This window comes from Chlorocebus sabaeus, chromosome 13 (assembly GCF_047675955.1).
Source record: "Chlorocebus sabaeus isolate Y175 chromosome 13, mChlSab1.0.hap1, whole genome shotgun sequence".
In the NCBI taxonomy this organism is placed as follows: domain Eukaryota; kingdom Metazoa; phylum Chordata; class Mammalia; order Primates; family Cercopithecidae; genus Chlorocebus; species Chlorocebus sabaeus.
The window spans coordinates 51,500,703-51,520,958 of record NC_132916.1 but is presented as its reverse complement, the minus strand read 5'-3'; the positions used below and the strand labels follow the sequence as shown (position 1 = coordinate 51,520,958).

Sequence of the window (20,256 nt, the reverse complement as noted above, 5' to 3'; positions counted from 1 at the left end):
ATTAGGGATCTTTTTATCCCTGAAGAATGACACTAAATCTAACCTGTTATCACATGTTTTTTTATCCTTGCTCTGGTGACAGAATATTTTAAAGTCCTGGTACTCTTGGTAGAACATGAGAAAAATAACAAAAACAACAACTCTGTAATACGAACCAGAAACACTTTAAGTAATTTTTAATAATTATGGATATTTGAATGCTTTCAGAAAACTCATTAATACAGATAATAATAAAAAGGAAACCTAAATTAATCTTGATTATATTTTCCATTGAAATTCATGAACTGTTTAATAACTTCTTTGTTTTCAGCTAATTCTTCTAGGTAACAAGGAGGAAGAGGTTTCAAAGAGTTCCTGAAACTAAAGAGAAAAGCCTGTTAATGAAAAGAATTATTTAGCTTAATATTTTTCTATGAATTGAGATAAAATCATTGTTAGTTTTTAACCTTTTAATTCAATGGTTACAGAAGAAACACGGCACTTGTCTAGCTGTGGACTCTTCCCTAACTCTTAGATACTCGTGAATGCCTTCTATTTTCTAGTCAACATTCTTAGCATATAAGAATTTTATATTTAAGAGAACTGAAGACGCAGGACATGTGGTACTTTGTAATTTTTGCTGAAGCTCAAATTTGATTATGCTACAACTATGTTATGCAAGAGCTAATGAGTAGCCTTGTTGAATATTCACCACTCCTATTTTCAAGTTGATTTTACTAATCTCACCTTTTCAGTTATGCACTTCATGATTATAATCTTTAGTAGCATTTGAAATTTTGGGGCTCAGAAAATCTCACAAAATTTTCATTTATCTACTTTATATACACTCATACTATAGACATAATTCAATAGTCTGTAAACTTTTTGTAAATTACCAGTGGTGAGTCTTTAAACCCAAGATGACTTTTCTCTCCACTTATCAGAATTCAGAGAGATTTCTCTGTACCATTGCCGACCAATGGAAGCATAATGTAAGAAACAAAGGTGAGCCACTTGCACAATTTTAAATATTCTAGTCGCCATAGTTTAAAAAAATAAAAAAAGGTAGAATTAATTTTAACAATTCACTTATAACTCAGTATATCCAAAATATTTTTTTCAATATGTCACTAATCTAATAATTATGAGGTATTTTTCTTTTTATTTTCATACTAAGTCTCTGAAATCTGATATTTATTTTATACTTATGACACATCTCAATTTGGACTAGCCACATATCAAGTGCTCAATATATACAGGTGACTTAGTGACTACCTTATGAGACTTTGTAGTTCTATATGTTCTGTTGGTTTAGAGAATAAAAACCAATTTAATATTAGTCCAGGAAAAATAGAAATTGAAAGGTAAAATTTCTCTAGAAGGTTAAATTTGGATCAATAGTGATGATTTGTTTCTGAAAAGTTACAAATAATTTTTCATTCAATTAGAAACAAATATTATTTTGATGCATAATATATAAAACTAATAAAAGGAGACGTGCTTTGATTTGGGTAATGATATTTGGTGAAGTTGGATTGAGAGAGGATGAATGAGCACTCAGGGCCCTTGTTTAAAAATCATTCAGTTAGATATTCTTTAAGGTCTCTTCCATCTTTTGAGGTTTACTTTGCAAAGTTGAAAAGATTAGTTTAATAGTAACTACTGGTATGGATTTTTCTTATTGTCATAGCCAGCGTTTCAGCATCATAGGAAAGGGTTAAAAAAAATCAGCACCATAGGAAAGGTTTTAAAACAAAGGCCAGCATTGTTATTTATTTATCTATTTTTATTTTATTTATTTATGTTTGAGACAGAGTCTCGCTCTATCACCCAGCCTGGAGTGCAGTGGTGTGATCTCAGCTCACTGCTAGCTCTGCCTCACGAGTTCACGCCTTTCTTCTGTCTCAGCCTCCCAAGTAGCTGGGACTACAGGTGCCTGCCACCACGCCTGGCTAGTTTTTTTGTATTTTTGGTAGAGATGGGGTTTCACCATGTTAGCCAGGATGGTCTCGATCTCCTGACCTCATGATCCGCCTGCCTCCACCTCCAAAGTGCTGTGATTACAGGTGTGAGCCACCGCACCTGATCTGTTTTTAAGAAGCTTAAATATTACGAATGATTAAAGGTCCATATTAACCTATACAGATTTATTCTTATACTAAAAGTGTGGGTTTCTTCTTTCCCTTACTAGACTGTAAATCACTTGAAAGCAAAAGAACGATATTTCTAAAGCATCTAGGACATCCTTGGAAAGGGTTACAGTTTTAAGTGCAGTCATTTGTTGCTTTGTGATGGGGATACATTCTAAGAAATATTTTAGGTGATTTTGTCATTGTATGAACATTATAGGGTGTACTTACACCCATAACCTATTATATACCTATACCATATGAAATAGCTTACTGCTCTTAGGCTACAAACCTATTCAGTGTGTTACTTCCTGAATACTATAGGTAGCTGTAATACAAACATGTGAATAATGCATTGTACTACATTACAATGACTATGATGGTTACTAGGTGATAGGAATTTTTTAGCTCTGTTTTAATCTTGGAACCACCATGGTATATGTAATACATTGTTGATGCATGACTGTAGGTCATAATTAGCCATAAGAAAGAATAGCTGCGTTAGTCATTTGTGAGTTAGTACCATTAATATAACATTTATTGTGGAACCACCTCACTCCTGGTTACTTCAGAAAATGGCAAAGAAAATAAGTTTTTGACATTGTGGGATTTATATTCCAAAGAAGTGTACATAATTTAATGGGGCCATGTTTTGGAACCTTGTGGTACTAATGTTTTGCCAGTTTTTAACCCTCTGTTATGATCTTTATACATTGACTTCTAAAAGCATTGCCTAGGCAGAGGAAAATAAAACTAGTCATGTTGAAAACCGTGAACTGTATGAACTTGGAAGATCACCAAAGATAAGCATATCTAAAAGTTATTGATTAGATCTTAAAATGCCAGTCCCGGCTGTTTCTGTGTTAAATTTATCTATTATAAAGAAGCTCCAATAGAACTTTGGAGTCATATCAAGGTAACAATCTATAAATCATAGAATTAATGGTTGGTAGGCCTGTGAAGAACTTCCATCGTATGCCTCAAGCCCCTCAGAGGACAGTTTGCTAACCATAGAGAAAGATGGTATTTATTACTCATTTCCTCAACTAACATCCTATTCTGATGTCAGTAGTATAGGAATTGCACTTTGTTCTGTATACCATGTGTCCAATATATCATAAGTCTCATAGTCATGTTATACCCGTAAAGCTTTATTGACTGAGGCATGTATTGCTGAGAAGTCAGGTCTATGTCTTATCTCTACCCTAAGAAATAATTTTTTCTTATTATCATATCATTTTCTTATTCTTAGGACAGCATGGTATATTCTTATTCTTCTACATAATCATATATTTGTGTGATTTCTTAAGATAGATGGAGAGATAGACACATAATAAATTTACACTTACAATGCAGGGCCTGCCATATATATCTCTCCTGTATACTTCATAGTGCCAGTGCAGTAGGCATTTGATAGACATTCGGCAAATATTTATAAAATATAGGACCTAAGATTATGCTTGACACCTTATGATTTATAAATTATTTCTATTTTTCCAGTCACCTTCATATATTTGTGATTTCCCCCTCCCATCTCTGGCAGGTGTTATGATGCTACAACTTCTGGAAAAAGTAATTGAATTGGAAAATTGGACAGAGGGGAAAGGCCTCATTGTTCGTGGGGCAAAAAATACTTTCTCTTCAGGATCTGATCTGAATGCTGTGAAATCACTAGGAACTCCGGAGGCAAGTGTTATATGAATTATGCATTAGATTCTACATGTTTATTAGACATGTATGACTATGACATTTATATTTTACTAATGGTTATTATGATGACTGTAATAACTTTCAAAGGATTATAGGGATATTTTGGTTTGTTTTCTTTTTTAGAATTATAGGAGGAACAATATAACAAGCAAATGATTCTGAGGTTTTACTAGTAGTATATCTGCAAAGGGCTCTTGTTAAAAGCTTTGAAATTACTATAATTTCTAGTTTAGCAGAACACTCTCAGTTGTGTTAGATATTTTGGAGGGATTCTCTCTCTCTCTTGCTGTTAATGTTGCTCTGGCCCCCTCAAATGCCCCACTTTGTCTCTTTATTTTTAAGGTGAATTGATTTCTTTTTTAAAAATATTTTAAGTTTAGAATAATTTTAAATTTACAGAAAAGTTGCAGATGGAATACAGAGTTCCTATGTACCCTGCATCCTGTTTCCCCTTTTGTTAACGTCTCATATTCCTGTGGTACATAGATTTGTTGCTATTAATGGACCAATATAGTAGTCTGTTCTCACACTGCTATGAAGATCTACCTGAGACTGGGTAATTTTTGAAGGAAAGACATTTCATTGACTTACAGTTCTGCACGCTATACAGGAAGCATGACTGGGAGGCCTCAGGAAACTTACAGTTATGGTGCAAAGCAAAGGTGAAGCAAGCACATCTTACCATGGTGGGGCCAGAGGGCGGGGGAAGTGCCACACATTTTTAAACAACAAGGTCTCATGAGAACTCATTCACTATCACAAGAACAGCAAGGGGGAAATCCACCCCCACAATCCAGTCACCTCCCACCAAGCCCCTCCTTCATCCTTCAACACTGGGAATTACAATTTGACCTGAGATTTGGTTGGGGGACACAGAGCCAAACCATATCATCCAACATTGGTACTTTACTATTAATGAAACTCTGCTGTATGATTTCATTTATATATGGAATCTAAAATAGTGAAACTCTGCCTAGCATGGTGACTCACACCTATAATATGAGTGCTTTGGTAGGCTGAGATGGGAGGATTGCCTGAGACCAGGAGTTCAACACTAGCCTGGACAACATAGCCAGTCCTGTCTCTACAAAAAAATAAAAAAATTAGCTGGGTTTGCTGGCACATACCTGTAGTCCCAGCTACTTGGGAAGCTGAGGTGGGAAGGCTGCTTGAGTCCAGGAGCTTAAGGCTTCATTGAGCCATGTTGGTGTCACTGCACTCCAGCCTGGGTGACAGAGTGAGACCCTGTCAAAAAAAAAAAAAAAAGTGAAATTCAGAGAAGCCAAGACTGGAATGGTGATTGTCAGGGGCTTGGTGGTGGGGATGGGCAGGGATTGATGTTGAGTGTTCTTGTTACACATACACACAAAATTAATATTAATAATAATAATAAAAGGGGTGGGAGGAAACTTTGGGAGGTAGTGTATATGTCTAGGGCCTTGATGGTGGTGATGGTTTAATGGGTATATACTTGTCCACAGACTCATCAAGTTGTATACATTAAATATGTACAGCTTCTTAACCTGATAATGATAATTCAACAAAGTAGTTAAAAAAAGAAAAAAGAAACTCCACACTTCATTCATATTTCAGTACTTTTTCTACTGGTGTCCCTTTTCTGCTTCAGAATCAAATCCGGGATACCACAGTACCTTTAGCTGTCATGTTTCAGATTCCTCTTATCTATGACAGTTTCTCAGACTTACCTTGTTTTTCATGACCTTGGCAGTTTTGAAGAGTACTGGTTAGATATTCTGCAGAATATCCTTCAAATGGAATTTGGTGTTTTTCTCATATTAGACTGGGGTTGTGGGATTCTGAGAGAAAGACCAGAGGTAAGCTTCTATTTTCATCACATCACATCAAGGGAATATGCTGTCAAGGTGACTTATCACTAATGATGTTAACCTTGGTCACCTGTCTAAGGTAGTGTTTGCCTGGTTACTCTTATTTTAAATTTACTTTCCATACTCCACTCCTTGGAAGCAAGTCACTAAGTTTAGTCTACACTCAAGGGGGAAGGGAAAATAAATTCCATCTCCTGGAGGGAGGACATATATGTCCATTATGTAAGGGGGATTTGGGTCTTCTGCCCCATTTATTCACATACTTATTTATTCAGTTATTTATATCAATATGCACTCATGGATATTTATTTTATATTCGTTATTCATTTGTTGCTCAAATTGTTCCAGCTTTGGCCACTGGGAGCCCAAAGACCAAAGGCCCAAAGTCCTGTCTTCCTTTGACACATCCTTTTGTTTTTTGAGTATTCCCTTACTTTCTAGTATTATAAGATACTCCAAGTTAATCTTGTATTTTCCCTGCTCCAATTATGTAATGAGTGATTTCTTCAAGGAGTCCTGGTTATGGAAAATGGTAGAGGATGGTGTTAGAAACTAAGATCTAGGTGTTAGGTGTTTCTTTTTTTCAAGTACATTGATATGTACATTCCTGAGTTAGTTGAGCCTACCTGTGACTATAATAGGATCAAGAAAAGCTCTTAATGCACAGTGAGAAGTCTTGGGTTTAGACATAGGTCTACCACTCAGCGCCACTCAACTAAATGAGAAAGTTGCTCAGCTTCCTCTTAACCTTAGCTCCATGGGATATATAAAATCTATCTCACTAAAATCTATTGAGGATTCAGTTAGCTATTCTGAAGTGCTTTGTAAGCTAGAGGGAGCTACTGTGACATTTTACATAGGTAATATAAATTAATAATATTAAGATGATAGATCAGCCAGGTGCAGTGGCTCACGCCTATAATCCCAGCACTTTGGGAGGCCGAGGTGGGCGGATCACGAGGTCAGGAGATGAAGACCATCCTGGCCTACACAGTGAAACCCTGTCTCTGCAAAAACACAAAAACAAAAAATTAGCTGGGCGTGGTGTCAGGCGCCTGTAGTCCCAGCTACTCCAGAGGCTGAGGCAGGAGAATGGTGTGAACCCAGGAGGCAGAGCTTGTAGTGAGCCGAGATCGCGCCACTGCACTCCAGCCTGGGCGACAGAGTGAGACTCCGTCTCAAAAAAAAAGAGATGATCCATCAAATTCAATATCATTACTTTTCCTTTAGCAGTCATATGAAGTCAGTACTTTTGTTATTGTTGTTTATTTGTTTCGCTTTTTAAAAATGAGGGCGCAGTAGTGTGAAGGGCTGAAAAAAATGAAGGACAGGAAGATTAGCAATGAACAAAGGTGGTCATCATTAAAATCAGCAAGAATTTGAATGCCTTTAAGTGGAAGCTCTTTAGCATCTCATGATAAGAAGTTTTACATGAGGTATGTACATAAAGCACCTAGTTCTGGCACATAGTAAAGTTCAAGAAGTAGTAACAACTTTAAAAATATGCTTTTGAATTACCCTGATAGAGTAGAAATGCTATCATCTTCCTTTATCAATCTTACAAGGAACCTGTTTTTCATGAATTCAGTGCTCCTTCCCCCTCTACCACATCTTCTAGGAGAAAAAAAGGAAATGAAATTAGAAAGGGAAAAAAATAAGTAATATTTGTTTCCATTTAATTATAGATGTGGGCTGTAGGTGGGTAATAAAGTTTTCATGATATTGCACAAGTCTCATACCACTGTATGTAGTATATGATTATTATTTGCATATGTGAGAAAGAATCTTTCAGATAATCAGAACACTGGCTTTGATAAACTTGGATTTGAAAGCTGGTTTCAATACTTTCTGGCTAAGTGATTAGGCAAGTCACTTAATCTTTCTAAATCTTATTTTCCTAATCTATAAATGAGGATTATTGTAGATATTTCGCTGAGCTATTGTGAGGATTCAAGATAATATATATAAAGTGCCTACTAGCGCTGTATCTGAAAAAGTTAGCTATTATTTTTATTTCAAAGATCTTGAGATTAATAAACATTTTCATTAATGAGATGATGCATAATTTGTAGCACTCCGCTAGACTTAAATTTGTGATGTATCTGAATGGTTATAGCACTAATCTGGAAATTTGAAAAGACAGATTTTTTCCCCCAAGATCTAATTATTAGCTATGTCACCTGCAAGTCATTCGATTATACAGGTTGAGTATCCCTTATCGAAAATGCTTGGAACTATAACTATTTCAGATTTTACATTTTTTCAGATTTTGGAGTATTTGCATATGTGTATATATATATATATAATGAGATATCCTGAGAATGGAACCCAACTCTAAACAAAAAATTCACTTATATTTCATATACACCTTAAACACACAGCCTAAACTTAATTTTATACAGTGTTTTCAGTAATTTTTTACATGAAACAAAGTTTGTGTACATGAGGTCAGCTGTGGAATTTTCCACTTATGGTATCATGTCAGCACTCAAAAAGTTTTAGATTTTGGAGCTTTTAGATTTCAGATTTTAAATTTTGGAGTGTTTAGATTTCAGATTTTCATAGCTCAACCTATATATGTGTATTTTTCATCTCTTGAATGGTTGTATCACTGTTCACCTTAGTTCATGAAAGACACTGTTAAAGACAGAATGATATAATATAGACTCTTGTGGGTTTGATAGAAGCTGGTTAGGAAAACATCTCTAAAAAGATGAAGGGTTATTTTACTTTCTTATTTTTTTCTAGTTAGAAGGTTGTTTCTGCCTCTTTAGATCATGTGGCCACTATTCTTTTTCTATATATTTAAAGATGGAAGTGGAAACATGCTCATTGCTTTATATATACATCATTATGTATATGTAGTATATATACACCATTGGTCTGGCATAAGTCATGCAGGAAAACATGGAGAGAGTTTTTATTCCAGCTTCAAATAAGGAATCACTTAGTAAAGTTTATTCTTTCTAGTACCTACATTCTCCAAGTAATCTGCTTTTTTCAACGCCTGAAGTAAATCTTGATTGACACCTGAGGAGTAGTATTACTGCAAGTGTTTGTCACTTGTTGCTATATACATCTGCCAGTCTCATCAAGGAAATGTAGAATTGTGAATCTGCTTTACAATGAGTGTGCTTAGAACTCAGATCAGAATCTTATTTTATTTAAAACATTGATCTCATTTTATTTTATTGAGACAGAGTCTTGCTCTGTCGCCCAGACTGGAGTACAGTGGCAGCGATCTCGGCTCACTGCAACCTCCGCCTCCTGGGTTCAAGTGATTCTCCTGCCTCAGCCTCCCAAGTAGCTGGGATTACAGGCATGGGCCACCATGCCCAGCTAAATTTTGTGTTTTTAGTAGAAACAGGTTTTCACCATGTTGGACAGGCTGGTCTCAAACTCCTGACCTCAAGTGATCTGCCCTCCTCCACCTAACAAAGTGCCAGGATTACAGGCATGAACCACCAGGCCTGGCTGGTTTTTTTTGTTTGTTTTGAGATGGAGTCTGGCTCTGTCGCCCAGGCTGGAGTGCAGTGGTGTGATCTCGGCTCACTGTAATCTCCGCCTCCCGGGTTCAAGCAACTTTCCTGCCTCACCCTCCCAAGTAGCTGGGATTACAGACACCCACCACCACACCTGGCTAATTTTTGTATTTTTAGTAGAGATGGGGTTTCCCCATTTTGGCCAGGCTGGTCTCGAACTCCTGACCTCAGGTGATCCACCCTCCTTAGCCTTCCAAAGTGCTAGGATTACAGGTGTGAGTCACTGCACCCGGCCCGACGCCCGGCTATTTAAAGCATTTTATAGGGTAGATGAATTCTTTATTATCCTTTTATGAAATCTCTGAAGTCACAGTATAAGAAATATATAGCATAAAAATAAGCACTTTGAATATTTATGGATAATTTTAAGAATTGTAACAATACGTGCAAGAATTGTATGTATGTAACAATACATACAAGAATTGCAATAATACATATGGGGTGTATTTATCACATTATGATTTTAAAATTAACAAGAACTAGAAGTAGTTTATGTAAAGTTCCTGATATTTCCATGTTTCCTGTAAACTATATTTCTATATACTTGAGAAGGAACTATAAATCTTTGTAAAGCTGAAATTTAAAATGACCTCAGGACTTTTGAGGCTCATACATGTATTATATATGAGTTACAGCTGCAATATATAATTGCATCTCCCCCTCATAGCTGAAACAATCTGAAACTTACCATGACTTTAAGTTGTAAACAGTTTGTCTGTCAGTGAGGCTCTTCTTTATCCAAATACTTACTCTTTGTTGTTACAGATGCATCACTAGCATCTACTTAATTTGATGAATTTGCTTTCTGAGGATGATGAGATAACTGAAATATATGACAATTTTAGCAACTAGATTATAATTCCTTCTAATTGTAATAAAATGCTTGGAAGTGATTATTAAATGGCTTTTTTATCATAAAAATATAATTATTTTGATGTTTTAACTATTATATTTGTTCAGTTTTCAAAAGCTTTTTATTAATGTAAATTACCAAATATGGGTAAAAGCAGAGACTAATACAGTGAAACCCTCATGTACTTATAAGAGCATCAAACCTATCAACATTTTATTATATTTATCTATTATTCCACTTTTTTTTTTAAGTGTAACTGATCCCATAAGAAGTTGGTCGCATCTTGGTATGCTTTGTTTATTGTGCAGGAAAAGAGCTCCAACTGTCCCTATTAGGCAGGTAATTCTTGGTTCAGATGGCAGAGGCCAGGAGATCCACTAGGATAACACAAAGATTAACCCTGCTGAAAAGTTATGTATGGGAAAGACAAAGGAATAAAATAGAAAAAAATATATTTAAATATTAAGACTTGGATTTGATGCCACAGATGTCCTGTAGGCTACAAGAAGTTTCTTTTCAGAGGGAATATGTAATCAAAGTGCAGTTATAAGCTTTAGAATGTAGGGAAATAAAACCTGCTTAGTCTGCAATGGATGGGTATAATGCCTCAAGGAAAAGTGTGGCATTTAGAAACCTTTCTGTTCGTATCTGTATCCTCCTTTGTCCCTTAACTTTCCTTGTTACTTTTCTCCCAATCTGTTGTTCCTTAGATCTCTGTTGCTTATATTTCTACAGTGACCTCAAAGTTCTTGTCTAACTTCCTTGTGTTTGCTACTACTATTGTACAGTTCCATACCCTGATTAATTTATAGACAAGCGGCCAAGCACAGTAGCTCACACCTGTAATCCCAGCACTTTGGGAGGCCGAGGTGGACAGATCACCTGAGGTCAGGAGATCGAGACCAGCCTGGCTAACATAGTGAAATCTGTTTCTACTACAAATACAAAAATTACTTGGTCATGATGGCAGGTGCCAGTAATCCCAGCTACTCAGGAGGCTGAGGCAAGAGAATCACTTGAACCCAGGAGGCGGAGGTTGTAGTGAGTCGAGATCATGCCACTGCACTTCAGCCTGGGTGACAGAGCAATACACTTGCTTAAAAAAAAAAAAAAAAAAAAAAAAAAAAAGACAAGCTATTTTAATTTTCTCTAAACCCTTCCGTGTATTTTGAGGAAATTAATAAATCCATATAATAAACACTTAAGAAAGAGGCTTATTCTACAGGCTGGGCATTTTTCCACTGTAAACATGGCTTAGAGTACATATGATGTTAATCCTTCCTTTTAGCATTTTGGCTGAGCATTGTTGTTCTTATCCCTGTTTTATGAGAAGGATCTAGAAGAGTAGGGTTGGATCTCAGGTATCATCCAAATAGCATGAAAATATCACTGTCTGCAGCAACTTTCAAAACCTTGTTTTAGTACTTCTCAGCTTCCAGCTTTTATACATTAGAGCAGGTCTAGCTTTTTATTGGTTCCTTACCCACAGCTTCCTCTATCACAGGTATCTCTTACTGGCTTGTTTGCTTTCTTCAACCCAGTGAGAGGACAGAGCATTTAACCATTGTGGGTTTAATAACTTTGGGGGACAAATTTAATGAAATCTTTCTTATCTCTAGGGCATGTTGGCCAATACTGCTTAAACTTCTGTTTTATGATACACTTAAAACCAAAACATACTCATTATCTATTGCCAGTATTGTTAGTAATATTAATAATAATGATAGATAACTTTTATTCTTTTACTATATGTCAGACACTGTTCTAACCTCATTTGGTGCCATAACTTACTTAATCATTACTAGCTCCCTTAATAAAATAGATACTACTATTAGCACAATTTGCAGATAAGAGACTGTAGGACAGAGAGGTTAAGCAGGTTGGGCAAAGTCAAACTAATTAGAAAGTGCTAGAACCCAAATTCAAACCTAGGCAGATTGGCTTTAGAAACTGTTGTCCTAACCGTTTATTTCCTAAGGCTTCTAATAGACATTTTTAGTGTGTGCCTTTTGTCTTGTGAATGAAAATTATAATAGTACACAGGCTAATACTTGCGTCACCTTTATTTCTACCAATTCTATATACTTCATGGGAATTTTAAGTAATCTAAATCTAGCAAGAGCAAATATGCATATTAAAATTCTTTGTTGTAGGTAATAGAACAGGTTTTATTGGAAAGGTTTTTAGCAGAGGATAAACCAGTTCACTTTGAAAACTTTTTAGCTCTTTGTGCCTGTGTTAATTTTCTTATCACTTTGTGAGATACACTGATCTTCCTGATAACAGCTTTGGATTAGGAAATTCCTTCCACATTGGCTTTTACTTTTTCTTGACTGCATTTGTTTTATAAATCAATATAGTTCTCCATCTAAAAGTCATCTAATTTTGTTAAGTTCAACAAACACTATGTGCAAAACATTTTACTAGCATCTGAGGAGGGAGAAGGCATACTATCACCATCAAGGGACTTACTGTCTAGACCTAGCAAATGTCACCTTCCCTTCTCTAAAGCCTCTCTAACTACCCCCATCCCAATTGAAATTAATGATTTCTTCTTTGAGACTCTTCTCAGTTTGTTCAAGCACTTTTTATAATACTTATACTTTGATAGTTGTTGTATTTCTGTATCTCTGGCAAAATTATTGAGAACTTCTTATTATGCTCTCTAGTCCCCATCTTGTAGAGATGATGTGTCTGATAATGCATCTAAACACATATTCATACAACACAATTTATAAGTACTATAATTAAGGCATAAAAATAAAAATACTATGGAAACACAAAAGAGAAAATTGTTATTGTGAGATTTAGAAAATCTTGATGGAAAAATATATAATCTGGGCATTCCTTGAAATAGGTAAAGAGAAGGACAGCCTACTCCAACTAGTACGAATGATGAAAGCAAAGACACAGGAGCCACAATAAGTGTAAGGTGTTAGAGGGATGGCAAATAGTTTATGTGGTGAAATTAGGATGCTTGGATGAGGGGTATGGTAGTCAAAGTTGATAAGATAGTTTGGAATCAGGTGGTCTTGCCAAGAAATTCAGGTTGTATTCTATAAGACATCATCATCCTACAGGAAGGATTATTAGGTAGCAGGATAGAAGATTATATTTAAGAGGAAAAATAAATTAAATACAGAAATCAGTGAGGAAGCAAAGCTGTTGTCTCCGGCCATACTACCCTGAATGCACCCAGTCTTGCCAATCTTGGAAGTTAATCGGTGTCGGGTCTGATTAGTCCTTGGGTGGGAGAAAGCAAAGCCATCTTATTGTACTAATCAAGGCTTGAGTAACACAGGTATGAACTAATGCTACAGCAGCAGAAATATAAAAGAAGGGATCGATATTTGAAATATTTCTAAGGAATATCCAAGGAGAAGTACTTGGTAACTAACTGAGTGTGGGAGAATTGTGAAATAGGAAAGTCAAACATAGTACCAAAATTCTGAGCCTTATTGACCACTAGCTCAGAACTCTTACACTAACTTTTTCCACTAACACAGAACTCTTACGCAATCTTTTACAGAGTTTCTAGGTATATTTTCATCTTTCTAAACATCCTTTAAGTCAAATAGTGCAAATTTTTAAAAAATTTCTTATTTCTTGTGGATGAGGAAACTGAATTACATAGTCATGACTTGCTCAAGTTCATGTTGTTATTAAGTGGCAGCACTAGGATTCAAACTCAGTTCTTTTACTTTCAGTTGGTTTTGCTGTGCTGAGTTTGAGGTGCTATCAGAATGTGAAAATGTCTAGTAGATTTTAGCACTTTATATGGAAGTAGATGAGACTTCCAAAAAAAAAAAAAAAGAAATAAAGAAGAGAGTAAATCATAGATTGGATTTTTGAAACTGCATGGATTTAGGGGATTCGTTGGATAAGAAGAGCCAAGGAAGAAGACTGGAAAACAACAAAGAAATAAGAGAATCTGGAGTGTAAAATGTTGCTAGAAAGTGAGAGCAAATATGAGAATGAAGAAACTGATTAAAGAAAGGTACTATGTGTTATGAAGAGAGAAAAGATGAATAAGGAAAAGTCATTTAATTTGACAAGTAGGAGATTATTAAAAGCTTTTCAGGAGAGATTTTGGGATAAGGCAGAGGGCCAGATTACACTGGATTGAAGAAAGTATGTGAGCTAAAAAAAAGACAAGGCAATGAGTTTGGACTACTCTTAGGAAATTTGTTTAAGAAAATTATAAGTTGTGGCAATACCAAGATAAAGCCTTCGAAATATTTTTTTGTTTAAATCAAAGCTTAACATAACTTTTCCCTTTTTTCCCTTCTTCTTTGATAAGTTTATCATCTTAAGGATAACAGATGGGTATATCTTATGCCTTTCCCCCCATCATTACCCTGATTAGAACTCTATAGTGATCTAGAGTATGTGATCTGTCACTTATCCCTACATCTTTGCTAATACCTCATGCAAAGCTGAGCTCAAGGAGCCCTAGGATGTCAACAAAGTCAAATACAGCATTATTTTCGTTTCAGACAATATCAAAGAGTTTTAAATGGAAACATCATTGTTTAAAAAAATACATATTTTTGGCTTCATTACTTTGTAAAAACTTAATTAAAAATTTTTAATGTAATATATTTGCATCATACCTTTGTGTTTCTGCTTATTTTTATTTAAAGGATGGAATGGCCGTATGCATGTTCATGCAAAACACCTTAACAAGATTTATGAGGTAATGCATCATTCTTTTTAAAACACAATTTCTAAAAGACCAAAAATAGCTTTTTACTATTCCATTATTTGTACTAGTTAAGAAATAATAGCTAATTTTTAAATTACATCTATTCTAATGATGTCCTATTTTTTGTGATATAGAGGATAATCATTTAATTACATGTTAATGAAGTATATACATATGTATTTTAAAAATAAAAGAAATGAAAGATAAGAAGAATATAAGACATATCCCCTAAAGAGCTCATGTAACTAGCTATATTTAGGAGTAGATATTAGGAAAGTTAAATACTGGTATTAGAGCAGAATAATAAAGACACTGATCTATATGTGACACATAAAGGTTACCTAACATTCCAAATTAGTAGAATGTGTAGTGAAGTGGTCTGTATCCAGAGATGAGAGAAAGAACTACGGATTGGAAAGTTTTTACAGCTTTCTGAGGAAGATGAATTGACTTTGTACCTAGATAAAGAAGCAAAGAGGAAAAATTCTTCTTGGCCTGTCAAGGTATGTTTGAGGTTACAAACTGTGACATGTTTTGGCTGATTAGTTTTCTACTTTCACATTCCAAATGTAGATAAATTTAAAATTATGAAAACTAAGGAAATTCTTATTTAAGCAAGGTTATTAATTGGGCACTGCTGTATTTTTGGTACTCATTGTATCTGAGAGTCTATAGGGAGTAATAGAATCATAACATTACCATTCTAAAATAGTATCTTCATTTTCTTAACCCCTGTTCACCTCCCTTTTCCTATTGCATTTGACTTTTTCTTACATAAATCTGAAAAGTTACTATTTTTTTAAAATAATTCTTTCTACATGGGAGCGGTGTATATTAGGAAATTTTCAATTAGTTTAGACCTGCACCTTTGCATTGTAGGTTAGAACCTACAAAAATTCCATACTTGCAAAACTTTTTAGATTTACCTTGTATTCACACACCCCTGCAAAGTGGGTCTTTGCAAACAGGAAAGGTAAAAGATTTATTTTTACTGCAAAATCATGCCTTTATATAGGATTAGTATGTGGATTATTTCAGGCAGCAATGAGTTGATTTTTGAAGGAACCTTCATAACACAGTTTTGGAACTCTGTCTTCTGTAACACATTTCGAACCTTTGGATATAGCCTTGATTTTCCCACTTTTAACCTGATATCAATAAAAATGGACAAAGATGATATCACATGGAATTATTCTGAAGAACCACTGCTGCTGAGAAGTTCCAGGAGCTATAAATTAGACAAAAGCATCCATTTATTTGGGAGTAAGTTACAATATGGCTATAGCCTAAAAATATATAATGATTCAAGGAGGTATTTTGATGAACTTACATGGCATTTATTGTGAACTACTGTATCTTTAGTATTACACTGTTTTTCTTCTCATGATGTAAAGGTTCAAGCTTCTGCTATCCTTTGATGTGTGTTTGTTTTTATGAAGACTGCAACATTTTCTTTCCACTGCATTTTAAGATTTTTTAAAAATAACATTTGTAAGTGAATATTGAAATTAAAAATTGTAACATCAGTTTTTTCTTCAATATACAGACTTCCTTTAATAAGTGTTGCACTGGTTCAAGGTTGGGCATTGGGTGGAGGAGCAGAATTTACTACGGCATGTGATTTCAGGTAGGATGAAAATTGCATTAATTTCTTGCACAAATATAATTAACTTGCTCAAATTCATTTTTGTCTTAATATCAATATTTTATATATTCTTAAATAGGATAAACCTATTTTCTTTTTTGAACATTTTCTTTTTGTCAGTCATTAGATAATTTTTATCTAATATAACTTCATGATCACTTCATTGCTATGCATTTTCAAAAAATTAACAAAACACAAGGTTTTAAGATTTCGAATAGAGCAAATCCATATTAGCAAAACTCCTGGAAGGAAAGCTAAGGAAATATATGAAACTTTAAAATCCAAAAGAATTATACAAACAAAGTAAGCAATGTTAAAAAAGAAAAATAGAATGCAGAAAGAGAGACTGCTGTAGCTGTTTTCTCACCAATAAAAAGAGATTTTCTGAGATCCCTTTGTCTTCTTTCTGCTGTGATTTATAGCAACTTTGCGGGACTTGTGGGAAGAATAGGGAGTAAAGATAGAGAAAGTTCTTTGGGACCAATAGCTCTTCAGTCCCTATAATTATTTTCAGTATTTGATAGCTATATTATATAGAAATGACATTTTGTAAAATCTAATGCTTTAGACATCTAAACTGCTTTCTCAGTACCATTCCCAAGGCCTACTAACACAGCTAGCTATAAGGAGACCAGTACAATGCTCCGTAAGTTATCTGTACAGGCTCACACACTGGAGCCTCTTTATAATGCAAAAGGTAGTATATATAGCATAATTAGAGGTAAACTGGCAAAACAGTAAAGAGCCTGAGCACTGATGTCAGGTAGACCTAGGCTGAATCCCAGTTTGCCACTTTTACCTATTTGACTTTCAGCAAGTATTTTACCTCTCTTCATCTCAGTTTCCTCCACTGAAGTCTTGAACTCCTTAAATCTTCATGAGGGTCGAAAGCCAACCATGAGAGTTGAAAACAATTTTTTTTTTTTTTAATTTTTAACATAGTAGATGTATGTATTTATGGAATACATGAGATGTTTTGCTACAGACATGCAATATATAATAATCACATTATGGAAAATGGGGTTTCTATCCCCTCAAGCATTTATCCTTTGTGTTACAGATAATCCAGTTATACTCTTTTAGTTATTTTTAAATGTATAATTAAGTTATTATTATAGTATTGACTATAGTCACCCTGTTCTGTCAAATAGACCTTATTCATTCTTTCTATTTTTTTTGTACCCATTAACCATCCCCATCTCCCTGCCAACTCCACACTACCTTTCCCAGACTCTGGTGATTATCTTTTTATTCTCTATCTTTATGAATTCAATTGTTGATATGGTTTGGTTCTGTGTCCCCACCCAAATCTCATGTTGAATTGTAATCCTCAGTTTTGGAGGAGGGGTCTGGTGGGAGGTGATTGAATCATGGGGACAGACTTCCCCCTTGCTGTTCTCATGATAAGTGAGTAAGTTCTCACAAGATCTGGTGGTTTAAAAGTGTGTAGCACTTCTCCTTTCGCTCTTTCTCTCCTGCTCTGTCATGTGAAGATATGCCTGCTTCCGCTTCGTCTTCTGCCATGATTGTAAGTTTTCGGAGGCCTCCCCAGCCATGCTTCCCATACAGTCTGTGGAACTATGAGTCAATTAAACCTCTTTTCTTCACAAGTTGCCCAGTGTCAAGTAGTTCTTAATAACAATGTGAGAAAGGGTTTGTGGAATATTGCTCAAGAAATTTTTGCCAAGTACAGTGACCCTGAGATTTTCCCCAGTGTTTTTCTGGTAGTAGTTCCAGAGTTTGAGGTCTTAAATATGTCTTTAATCTATTTTTTCCTTTGTGTGTGTGTGTGTGTGTATGTGTTTTGTTGTTTGCTTTTTGGGTGTTTTTTTGTCTTTGATTTGATTTTTGTATGTGGTGATAGATAGGGGTCTAACTTCATTCTTCTGCATACAAATATCCAGTTTTCCCAGCATCATTTATTGAAGAGAATGTGTTTTCTCCAGTGTATGTTCTTGGTACCTTTGTTGCAAATGAGTTGCCTGTATATCTGTAGATTTGTTTCTGGGTTCTCTATTCTATTTCATTGGTTGTCTGTTTTTATGCTATTTTGGTTTTTGTAGCTCTGTAGTATAATTTGAAGTCAGGTAATGTGATTCCTCCTGGGCTGTTCTTTGTGCTGAGGATAGTTTCAGCTATTCTGTGTTTTTTGTGGTTGCATATAAATTTTAGGATTTTTTTTTTTCGATTTATGTGAAGAATGTCGTTCGTATTTTGATGGGAATTACACTGAATATCTAGATTGCTTTGGGTAGAATGGACATTTTAACAATGTTGTTTCTTCCAATCCATGAATGTAGAATATCTTTTCATTTTTGATGTCCACTTCAATTTCTTTCATTGGTGTTTTATAGTTTTCATTATAGACATGTTTCACTTCTTTGGTTAATTCATAGGTATTTAATTTTATGTGTGACTGTTGTAAATGGGATTACTCTTTTAATTTCTTTTTCAAATTGTTCACTGTTTACATATGGAAAAGCTACTGATTTTTTGTATGTTGATTTTTTATTTCGCAACTTTAGGCTTTTTCCAGGCATAGATTGTATAATCTACAGACAAGGATAATTAGATTTCTTCCTTTCCAATTTGGATGCCCTTTTATCTTTTTCTTGTCTGATTGCTCTAGCTAGGACTTCCAGTACTATGTTGAATAACAGTTGTGAAAGTAGGCATCCTTGTTGCGTTGTAGATCTTAGAGAGAAGGCTTTCACCTTTTCCCCACTCAGTATGATACTAACTGAAGGTCTGTCATATATGGCCTTTAGCATATTGATGCATGTTCCTTGTATACCTAGTTTCTTGGTGGTTTTTTTGTTTTTTAAATCATGAAGGGATATTGAATTTTATCAAATGCTTTTTCAGCATGAATCCAAATTATTATATAGCTTTTGTCCTTCATTCTGTTGGTATGATGTATCACATTGATTCATTTGTGTATGTTGAACCATCCTTGCATCCCAGAGATAAATTCCACTTGATCATGTTGAATGATCTTCTTAATGTATTGTTTAATTCAGTTTGCTAGTATTTTGTTGATGATTTTTGCATCAATATTCATTGGAGATATTGGCCTGTAGTTTTCTTTTTTCGAGGTGTCTTTATCTGGTTTGGTATCAGGGTAATACTTGCTTCAGAGAATGAGTTTGGAAGTATTCCCTCCTCTATTTTTCAGAATATTGGAATAGTTTGAGTGGGATTGCTATTGGTTCTTCTTTAAATGTTTGGCAGAATGTAACAATGAAGCCATTGCATCCTGGGTTTTTCTTTACTGGAAGACTTTTTATTACATCTTCAATCTCCTTACTAGTTATTGGTCTGTTCAGGTTTTAGATTTCTTTCTACTCAATCTTGCTAGGTTGTGTGTGTCTAGGAATTTGTCCATTTCTTCTAGATTTCCCAATTTATTGACATGTAGTTGCTCATAGTAGCCACTAATAATCCTTGAATTTCTGCAGTATTAGTTGTAATGTCTCCTTTTTCATGTCTGATTTTATTTATTTGGAATTTGTCTTTTTTTTTTCTTTGTTAGTCTGGCTAAAGATTTGTCAGTTTTGTTTAACTTTTCAAAAAAACCAACTTTTTGTTTCATTACTCTTTTGTATTTCTTTTCTTTCTTTTTTTTGACAGAGTCTCGCTCTGTTGCCCATGCTGGAGTGCAGCAGTGTGATCTCAGCTCACTGTAACCTCCACCTGCTAGATTCAAGTGATTCCTCTGCCTCAGCCTCCTGAATAGCTGGGATTACATGTGCGTGCCACCATGCCCAGCTAATTTTTGTATTTTTAGTAGAGATGGGCTTTCACCATGTCAGTTAGGCTGGTCTCGAACTCCTGACCTCGTGATCC

General features: G+C 35.0%; 1 protein-coding gene across 12 annotated transcripts in view; it reads left to right on the top strand.

The window, feature by feature from the left end:
- Positions 1-20,256, top strand: part of ECHDC1 (ethylmalonyl-CoA decarboxylase 1) — a 50,857-nt gene that overhangs the window by 11,887 nt on the left and 18,714 nt on the right. For 9 of the 12 annotated variants that reach the window (XM_008007125.3, XM_073022448.1, XM_008007127.3 and 6 more), the window contains 3 exons: positions 3,652-3,794; positions 14,704-14,756; positions 16,312-16,392. In XM_008007125.3, coding sequence (XP_008005316.3) covers positions 3,652-3,794; positions 14,704-14,756; positions 16,312-16,392 — 277 coding nt within the window. Of the gene's footprint in view, positions 1-923; positions 985-3,651; positions 3,795-14,703; positions 14,757-16,311; positions 16,393-20,256 lie in introns of all 12 variants that reach the window. The other 3 variants (XM_073022450.1, XM_038000944.2, XM_073022449.1) reach the window with 2 other exon arrangements.